This window comes from Echinops telfairi, unplaced genomic scaffold (genome assembly GCF_000313985.2).
Source record: "Echinops telfairi isolate 266 unplaced genomic scaffold, ASM31398v2 ScPeMD7_24;HRSCAF=84, whole genome shotgun sequence".
NCBI classification, from domain to species: Eukaryota; Metazoa; Chordata; class Mammalia; order Afrosoricida; family Tenrecidae; genus Echinops; species Echinops telfairi.
In genome coordinates, this window is record NW_022103921.1 from 6,338,719 (window position 1) to 6,348,847 (window position 10,129).

General features: G+C 47.7%; 1 protein-coding gene across 2 annotated transcripts in view; it reads left to right on the plus strand.

Annotated features, from left to right (window-relative positions):
- The window catches only part of RUBCNL (rubicon like autophagy enhancer), a 56,554-nt gene that overhangs the window by 34,615 nt on the left and 11,810 nt on the right, over positions 1 to 10,129 (plus strand). For both annotated transcript variants that reach the window (XM_013007588.2, XM_045289096.1), the window contains exons 9-11: positions 3,261 to 3,325; positions 7,342 to 7,580; positions 8,724 to 8,785. In XM_013007588.2, coding sequence (XP_012863042.1) covers positions 3,261 to 3,325; positions 7,342 to 7,580; positions 8,724 to 8,785 — 366 coding nt within the window. The remainder of the gene's footprint in view (positions 1 to 3,260; positions 3,326 to 7,341; positions 7,581 to 8,723; positions 8,786 to 10,129) is intronic.

The following is a 10,129-nucleotide window of genomic DNA, read 5'->3' on the forward strand; positions in this document are numbered from 1 at the left end:
TCACCGAGTGCCAATGAAGTGTGCGATAACGATGAATGAAGGAAATCATTATACAAAAGGAAAACTTCCAGAATGCCTGTAGTTTAGAATTGTAATAATGTGATATCTGTTTTCCAAGAAACAGCAAAAGACTTGAAAGACAAACAGCCGAGGTGATGCACAAAAAGGAAAGGAAATTCAACCAGATGCGCGTGCGGGCGCGCGCACGTGCGTGTGTGTAGAGCAGACTTGATTTTCCAGGCAGAATAGGTTTGCAGAAACACAGAGCTCCCATGTACGCGTGCATTTTCCCAGGGGCTTATGGAAGCCCTCCTACTCCGCATGCGCAGTTCTCCCCATTTATAACATCTCTCCTTTGTATGGCACGTTCGTTGCGGCTGCTCCGTTGTTAACTGAAGCTCCGGGTGTGTGCACATCTGTGGGTCTGACAGACACTCGGTGCCACGTGTCCTCTGGGACAGTGTCACGTGGCACAGTTCCATTGATTATGAAATCCCCGTCCCCTGCCTGTTCTTGTGTTCACTCTTGGGTTCGCTCTTATTGTCTTGCCGGAGCCTTGGTGGCGCAGCAGTTAAGTGCTCAGAAGCCTCCAGAACGATTTGTGTTTTGACCTGGTCAGCAGTTCCGTGAGAGGGAAGGGACCCGGCCGTGTGCTCCCGGCGAGGCTGTAGTCGCCCTAACAAGCCCAGCGGGCAGTTCTACTCTGTCACGTGGGGTCACTGGGTCCACCTCAGTTCACTGGCCCTTCACATCATTTTGCCTTCTCCAGAATGTTCTACACTTGCAATTAGATAGTGTGTGAATCTTCTTAAAGAGTAATGTAAAAAAAAAAAAAAGAGTAATGTAAGCATTTTCCCCCCTGAGAATATATGAGACCCGATAGATGAAGGAACATTTTTTTTTTAAAGATCATTTTATTGGGGGCTCTTACAGCTCTTATAACAATGCATACATCAATGGTATCAATTGTACATATGTTGCCATCATTATTTTCTAAACACTTACTTTCTATTGAGCCCTTAGTATCAGCTCCTCTTTTTTCTCTTTCTATCCCCCAACCTCAGGACCCACTGATAAATTATTATTGTTTTTATATCTTACACCAACTGCTGTCTCCCTACCGCCACCGTTTCTGTTGTTTGTGTGTGTGTGTGTGTGTGTGTGTGTGTGTGTGTGTGGTTATGTGTTGATCATTGTGATAGGTTCCCCATTCTCCCCTCCACTTCCCACCTTCCCTACCTTCCTGGTATCATACTCCCATTTCTGTACCTGAAGGGTTTATCTGACCTGGATTCCGAGTCCTGAGCTCTTAGCTGTACCTATGTACACGCTCTGGTCTAGTGTGCAAGGAAGGGCAGGACTGGGGTCATGATAGTGGGGGCAGGGGGAGGAAGTCTCAAGGAAACAGAGGAATAGTGTGTGTTTCATCAGTGCTGTACTGTGCCCTGGCTGACTCATCCCTTCCTTGTGACCCTTCTGTGAGGGGCTGTCCCATTGTCTACAGATGGGTTTTGGGTCTCTGCTCCTACCCCCCCTCGTTTTCAACAATATGCTTTTGTTTGTTTGTTTGTTTGCTTGTGGTCTTCTGATACCTGTTACCTGATCTCATTGACACTTCATGATCACATAGGCTGGTGTGCTTCTTCCAAGTGGGCTTATTGCTTCGCTGCTAGTTGGCCGCTTGTTTACCTTCAAGCCTTTAAGACCCCAGACGCTCAGTGTAAGACATGGGAAAATAATGATTTATAAATTATCAGGGGGGAGGGAGGGAAAAACGAGGAGTTGACACCAGAAGCTCAAGTCGAAAGCATATGTTTTGAGAATGATGAGGGCAACAAATTTGCAAATGTGCTTGACACAATGGATGCATGGATGGATGGTGATAAGAATTGTACGAGCCCCCAATAAAATGATTTAAAAAAAAAAAGACCCTAGATGCTATATCTTTTGATGGCCGGGCACCATCAGCTTTCTTCACCACATTTGCTTGTGCACCCATTTTGTCTTCAGTGATCGTGCCAGGAGGCTGAGCATCACAGAATGCCAGGTTGTTAGCACAAAGCGTTCTTGTATTGAGGCAGGGCTCGAGCAGATGGCCAAAGTCCATCCAATACTTCAATGTATTGCCATATGTACATATGCCAGTACCTCAATTTTTGTGAACGAATGTATTTATTTATGTACACACCTATGTTTATACCTCTATCGATAGCTTCACTTCCTAGATCTGTCCTCTGTTTCCACAAAGGAACATTTTGATAGACTATGATTTTTCCATGACTGTTGGCTTTTGCTTAGTCAGCACCCAAATTGCAGGGAGTAACTGCTGAGAAGCGCCCAGGAGATGGTGTGTTGCCCTTTTCTCAGGGAGTAAAGCAGGAAAGGGTCTAGGACTGTTTTAGCAGAAGAGCTCCCTGTAGGTGCTGTGAGGAATCACAGTCCTGAGCGTTTCTCTAGGAAGGTTGGGGAACGTGTGTAAGGCCCTTGATGTCATCACCAGCTCACAAAGAGGTGCGGGTCCAGCCATCACACAAGAGAAGAGTTAATTAAGTGTTTGACATCATAAGCCTCACCAAAGAGCAGCAGGCCCAGTGAGTTAGTGAAATGTTTGACCAGTGGGGCCTTGGCAGGAACAAGGTTCTCCACCCCTCCTCCAAGACGTCCCGGTTGCTCTCCAAGGTACATGGGTAGGGATTCAACACGCTTGTGCCTTGCCCGTTACTGACTGAATTGTAATGAAAATTCACCCTTTGCTCAACAGGCACAAATCATATGACTTGGAATCCTGCCACCAGTGGTTCCATAGAAAATGCTTCACCATAGAATCTCACCGGAAATGTTTAGTAGTTTTGTCTTTTTCCCTCGAAATTTCTTTGTGAATTTTCCAAGTACATTAGATTTTGGTTTCTTGCCCCGCTGAGCTGCCTTTTGTGCACAACCAGCCTCCAGCTATCTCCAAGGATGGAACCCTTGGCTTGGGCATGGAGATGCTCCATAAAGACTCTGTGGTAGCTCCTTCTTTTGCCACTGCTGCGTGGGTCATAAAGTAGGCTTTTACCGAATTCTAGCTTTAGAAAGACCCAGAGGTGTTAACTAGAGACCTCTGTGGAATGAATCTCTCATCATCTCCCCAAAAGAAAAAGGAATAAAAAAAAAGTAAGGCCCCAGGTCAAGAAGAAGTATCATGATTTCCATGGCTGTTTCAATCTGTGAGAAAGATTCCATTGACCTCTGAACCTCTCAATCTTTTCTGTACACAGGAGAGATCTCGTGGTTGCAGCCCAAAATTTCTTCTGTGCTGGTTGTGGGACTCCAGTAGAACCTAGTAAGTATAGACACTGGTTGGCCTGCTCACTGTACAATAATAGCGATCAGCTGCAAAATTGGGCAGTGCATCCTTTTGGTGAGAGACTTTTGATGATAAATGTTTCTTAGAGCTTCATACGTGTTTCATGAGTAGACCATCTCCTCTAAGAGATCAATAGCCTCCAAGGAGGCGATGGACCTGCTGCCTCTATGGCTCTTATCAGTGTGCACTCAGCTAAGGCCTTTGTGGCCTCCTTGCTGGTCCAGGAAGAAGCCAGGCTCACACCTGCCCCAGGGATTTGCATATACAGTTTTCTCTCCATGGAATGCTCTCACACAGACACCTCGCGACTGGTTCCCTTCCTTCACATCTTCCCTCAAAAGTCATTAAAAAGATTGACCTCTTCACACACTTGGCCACATACACATGCACATATATTCTCTCTCGCACACACACACTCACCAATTCTCTCTCTCTCTCACATGCCCCTACACTCATCCATACTCTCACATACAAATTCTACAAGGGCAGATAATTCCCCCATTTTACTCATTACTCGATTCACAGAACAGTGCATGATTCTCCCCAAAATCGTGTTGCACGAATGAAGAGCTTAGCAAAGGACTGGCCGAACGAGTCTCTGGCCGAGAGTTTGCGGACTTTCCTCGAGTAGAGACCCGTTTGCAGGGGGAAGCTATTGTTCTGTTGTCAAGGTGTCTGTAGGTCTGACCTGAGAAAGAGGACAAAGGGGCTCCTTTGGTCTTCAGTAGTCAGCCACTGAAGGAAAAGCACTTTAAGGGACTCCACCTCAAGAAATAAAAATAGGAAGCAAAAATCTACTCGTTGGATGATAATTCCAACCATGTCCCATGGTCCAGTAGTCCTCTTGTAAGGGGATCTTCTTCGCAGCTAGCCTAGCAGCGACCTTTTATGTTCGGTCCACCGCTGTCTCCTGGAGCACCAGTAAAACCTGAGTGCTTGAATCGGGAACTGCAGACACATGACTGTGATTCTGTACACTTGCTCGGTCCTCCCCTTACTTGGGGAGCTGTGTCTGCAGTGCGGACAGAGCGGTGAACCTCCCTGTCTTCATGGAACCTACCTACAGTCTTATAGGGAAGACCGTCATCAGCCAAGCAAATCACCAGGTGGGTGCATTCGAGTCAAAGAGAAAGTCAAGGGTGGTCTGGCCCTCCAGCTAGGGAACTTAATGTGGACCTGCAAGCTTGGATTGAGGAGGATTCTGAGGAAGCCATTGTGCCCAGAAAGTGGGGAAGGCTAACAGGTACAAGGGACAGAGGCAATTAGAAAAAAATATCTTATGTGGTTGGGGGGTAGGGATGGGAAAAAACCCAACTGCAGAGCTAGGAAGAGCTCAGATTTTAGAAGGCATTGCCAACTGGGCAAGTCATGTTGGACTTTTGTTATGTATTTCCTAAGCTCTCAGAAAAAAATTTTGTTTACCTTTTTACTTTGAGATAATTTTAGAATTATAGAAGAGTTGAAAAAACATAACAAAACGAGAAAACCAAACAACAACAGGACGGACATGTCCCATATCACCTTTACCCAGCATCCCCTAATGTTGGCACCTTATGTAATCATGCTTTTGCTGTTATCAGGTGCCCTTCGGTTGGTTCCAACTCATAGTCACCCTCTGTACAGCGGAACGAGACACTGTCCAGTCCGATGCTTTCTCTGACGTTGTCGTGATGTTTGGGTTCCCTGTTGCAGCCACTTGTTGACCCATCTTGTTGAAGCGCTCCCTCTCTTTTGCTGAGTTTCAGCTTTACCACACATGATGTCCTTTCCAAAGCTGGGTCTCTCTGGGTACCATGTTTGAAGAACACGTGACAAAGACTTGCCACCCTCACTTCTAAAGAGCATTCTGCCCATCCTTCTTCCAAGACTGATCGATCTGTGCTTCTGGCAGTCTACAGTACTTTCAATGGTTTTGGCCAACACCGTGATTCAAATGCATCAGTTCCTCGCTGGGCTTCCTTATTCATTGTTTAGCTTTGACGTGTATGGCGATGAGGTGATTGAAAACACGAGGGCTTGAGTGGGGCGCCCCTCGGTGCCGTCCTTGTTCTTCAACACTTTAAAGAGGTCTCGTGCAGCCCGGCTGCCCCTGCCACGTGGCTGCTGCCTCCAGGAGCGTTGATGGGGAGCCAAGCCAAGGAAAGTCCTCAACAACCCATCCTGTTCTCTGTTTGTCATGACGTAGGGGTTGCTTTTGTTTTCTTTGCGTTGAGATGCAATCCACACGGAAGGCTGCAGTCTTTGATTTCCGTCAGCAAACGCCTCACGTCCTCCTCGCTTTCAGCCAGCCAAGCGGTGCTATCTGCACGTCCCAGCAGTTCAGACGCCTTGCTCCAGTCTTGGTGCGACATGCTCATTTAGAGGGTCAGTCTGGCTTCTCAGATGATCTGTTCAGCATGCAGACTGAATAAAAAAGGAAAAGCAGAGATGCACGACTTTCCCGATTTTAAATCATACAGTATTCTCTTGGTCTATTCAAATGGCTGCCTCTCTGTCCTTTTACAAGTTCCGCACGAGCAAGATGAAGTATTCTGAAATTTCCATTCTTCTCACTGTTATCCTGAGTTTGTTATGCTTTTTTGCACAGTCAGTAAAACATAAGTACATGAACATCTTTCTGGCATTTGCTGTTTCCAGCCTGGATCCATCAGACATCAGTAATGATATCCCTTGGTCCATGTTCCCTTCTGAATCCGCTTCGAATTCCTGGTGGCTCTCTGTGGATGTATTTCTACAACCATATCTGAATTATCTAGATATTTTTACTGGCGTGCCATATGAATGCTATTGCTGAAGTCTTTCAGCATTCTGTTAGGTCACCTTCTTACAAAATGTTCAACTATCTGTAGGAAAATTAAAAGAATGACAAAATGAATGGAATGCTATCTAAATTTGGGTTTTATTGCCATCACTTTTGGGGTTCCCAGGAAAGGTGGGGGTGATGACAACCCTCGGTCTCCTGGCCAGAGAGAGAGGTGCAGCCATGACCCCACCCTGATTTCCAGGCTTTAAGGATCACCTGCTATTCATGGCCCACAGCTTAAGGTCCATCTTCCAGGTCCAGGAGTGCTCTGAGAGAGTTCTATTTAGAGGGCATCGGGTGGACGCTGATGTGTGCGCTCCTGGGTAGCTGTGTTGGTCTGGGTAGACTAGAGAAACAAATTCATAGACATACATATGTACATAAGAAAGTGCTTTATATGCAAGAGCAATTGAATATTGAGAAAATATCCCAGCCCAGTCCAGATCAAGTCTATAAGTCCAATATTAGCCCATATGTCCGATACCAATCTATAAATTCCTCTTCAGTCTCACACAACACATGCAATGGCGCTGAATGTAGGAAGATCACAGGCCAGTGGGTGCAGTCTTGTGGATCCATTAGCAGCAGTGGAAGCATCTGTGGAAGGGATGTGGCTCCTTCAGCTCCAGGGCTCTAGTGTAACTCCATGTGTTTTCTCAACAGGGATGTCTGGCAGGGAGTGTACATGTGTCCAGCCTCCAGCGAGCTATTAATCTCCTTGGTGCCTCCAAATGAGGTCATCCAGCCGCGACTTGATTGGCAGGCTAAACTCCACCCCTTCGCTCTTAATACTCCCAAATTGACAACAGATTACATAAGTACCACAGTAGTTAACACTGTTTGCAGGGGAGAGGCTGAGATCTCCCACCTGGCCAGAGTTTCCTTGGAAGAAAAGTGTGACAACTTGCTTCTGGAAAACGGGTCCTTGGGAACCCTAGAGAGGGCAGTTCGATCCCGGCACAGGGTCAGCAGGGGTTGCATTTGCCTTATTAGCGACTGGTTTCGCAGCATCTGTTACACTCAGTTTAAACCATGTTCACCCAGTGTTCTTCCAACCCCTCCAAGTTCACATTATGGCCTCGGCAGCATGAAAGCCCGGATCTGAACCCTCGCACCTTGCATGTGAACAGGCAGGTGGGGCTCCTGGGCCCAGCGCCCTGGGGTGCTCACTCTCCCCTATGCTCCACAGAGTTTGTGAAGAGGCTCCGCTACTGCGAGTACCTGGGCAGGTACTTCTGTGACTGCTGCCACTCCTACGCGGAAGCCTGCATCCCCGCCCGCATCCTGGTGAGGTGGGACTTCCGGAAGTACTACGTCAGCAATTTCTCCCAAAGACTGCTGGACAGCATATGGCACCAACCCCTTTTCCACGTGCTGACTACCGCTCAGGACCTCTATGCGAAGGCCAAGGAACTGGACCGAGTGAGGGTGAGCAGCGGCCTCTGCCGAGGACTGGCCACCCACTTTGGCAAAGGCAGTACATTGGTTTGGAGGATGGGGCTCCTAAGGGACAAATATCCTGTGAATCAAATGTCATTGCAGCTGTACAGACTCTTTCCAGGGCCCTTTGTGGAATTTTATATTGACACGTGGTTGTGCCGCGTGACTCGTTGGCCTCCAATAATCCACGAGGGCTCAGAGCGACCCTGTGTGTGCTCAGTGGAACTGCTGCACAGTGGCCACCAAGAGGCCTGTGGAGTGGTGGCCAGATGACAGAAACCAGGTGGATTAGAAAGACGTTAAGTTTTATTATCACCTGCATGGGAAGGGAGAAGCGGGGTCCGGCCTCCAACTGCCTGCCCCCATCCCTTTGTTCTCACAAGATACGTACACGGGCCGAGTGAAACAGTCCTTTCAGACAGACACGTCTTGGAATGACAGACACAAGCAAGGAAAACGAGGTTTTGTTTTAAGAAGATCTTGTGTTTCAGAACTTCTGTTTCTTAGGGACTATAAATCTTGAGGTGACGGGCGGGGTGTGCAGGCACTGGCCTTAGTGAAGGGAGGGAGGAAGCCGGGGCCCTGTCTTAGGGTAGGCTGTGAGCCAAGATAGAGGGGTTTAGATCTGGGTCACAGCTAAGGAGGATTTCTAGCTAAGTTACATCGACACCAAGAATACAATCCCTCTAACTACATTGTGTTTCCATCATAAATCAATAGCAAATTGGCGCTTCGGGTTACTCCCTATCAGAACCAATTGCAGGGCGTTCAAGGTAGTGACCTTCCAGAGCCAGAGGTCCAGCTTGCTCTCTCCTCTTGGGTGGGTTTGAACCGACAACATGTGGGCCAGTAGCAGTCAGGTGCTTTCCCTTCCGTGCCCCGCAGGGACACCACTCATGGCTCTGTGCTGCTGTTGAAGAAAGCCACTGTCAAGGTCAGCTCTAGGCTCACAGCCCTGGCTCCATCTCGGGCCCTCTGTAGACCTGTGGATTCTGTTAGGAATGAGCCCCGGCCATCTAGAGGTGGTCCTTTAAAGGCACACAGAAGGGAAGGTTGACTTAGAGATGTGTGCATGTCCCGAGCGAGTCCTGCACCGCGTTTAACTGTCCCCTGTCTGGTTTCTCACATTAGGAACTGCAGGAGCAGCTTTTCCACATCAAGAAGTTGTTACGGACATGCAGGTTTGCCGGCAGGTACCATTCTAGGGTGGGGCAGCCCAGGCCTGTCCCCTGGAACCACACACCTGCGAGTCTCTAAGTGCCAGGGTCCTCCGCGACACAGGCTTCTATGCAGAGTAATTAGGTATCTCTCTTTAAAATGGCTAAGCCGTCTAACTCAATAGAGGTGAATTTAAAGAAGCAAATGGTTAAGAATGGATTTCAGAAAAGGGCACACGCTGCCTGCTTCATACCTGCTAGGCACCATTTGCCGTTGAATTAGCTCCTACTCATGGTGGCCACCCTGTGTGTGTCAGAGCAGAACGGTGCCTGTAGTTTTCAGTGCTGAATTTTCAGAAGTGGATTGCCAGCCCTTTCTTCCAAAGCACCTGTGGGTAGACATACCTTTTAGCAACCAGGCGTGTTGACTACTGGCACCACGCCGGGACTCTGTGAAACACCAAGTTCAGGATAAGGGTGCTAAGCACAGGCAAATTCACAGAGGTAGAAGGAAGAGTATAGGTAGCCAGGGGAGTTGTGCTGAATGGGTTCTCCATTTCTGTGGGGGCTGATTAAAAGTTTTGAAAATAAATCCTGGTGATGATTACACAGCATCACTGTTGTTAGGCGCCATTGAACTGGCCTGGATTCCTGCGAGCCCGTGCATGAGAGAGGGCAATCCTGCAGGGCCAGTGGCATTCCATGGAGCCCATTCTTGCAACCACTGTGCCCGGCCATCTCACGGAGGGTATCACTAGGTTGCTAAGCATGATGCCCTTCTTCAGGGGCCAATCCATCCTGTAACCTGTCCAAAGTACATAAGAAAACACCTTGTCACTCTGGCTCCTAAGGGGCATCTGCCATCCTTCCAGGTTCATGTTGCCAGCCGTGCTGACAGGGTCAATATTCTCTGCCAACACCATCATTCAACAGCGTCTGTTCTTCAGGATATCTTATGTAGTGTCCAACTTTTCTATAAGACACACGAAGCAATGGAAACAACCACGGTTTAGGCCAAGTGCACCATAATCTACAAGGTGACATCTTTGAGTCGACAAAAAGAGAGAGATTGCAAGACATGCTGCCCAGGGCAATGCATCGCTTAACGTTTTGATTGCTGCTTCCAAGGGTAGCGATTGCAGACCAAGTAAAATGAAATTCTCGACAACTTCCATCTTTTCTCTAATGATTGGTCCAGTGTGTGGAATTTTCTTTTCTTTTTGCTGAGATATAATCCACACGGAAAGTCCTGGTGTCTGATCTTCATCATTGTTTGTTTGTTTGTTTAACATTTTATTAGGGGCTCATACAACTGTTATCCCAATCCATACACACATCAATTGTGTAAAGCACATTTGTACATCGTTTCTCAAAACATTT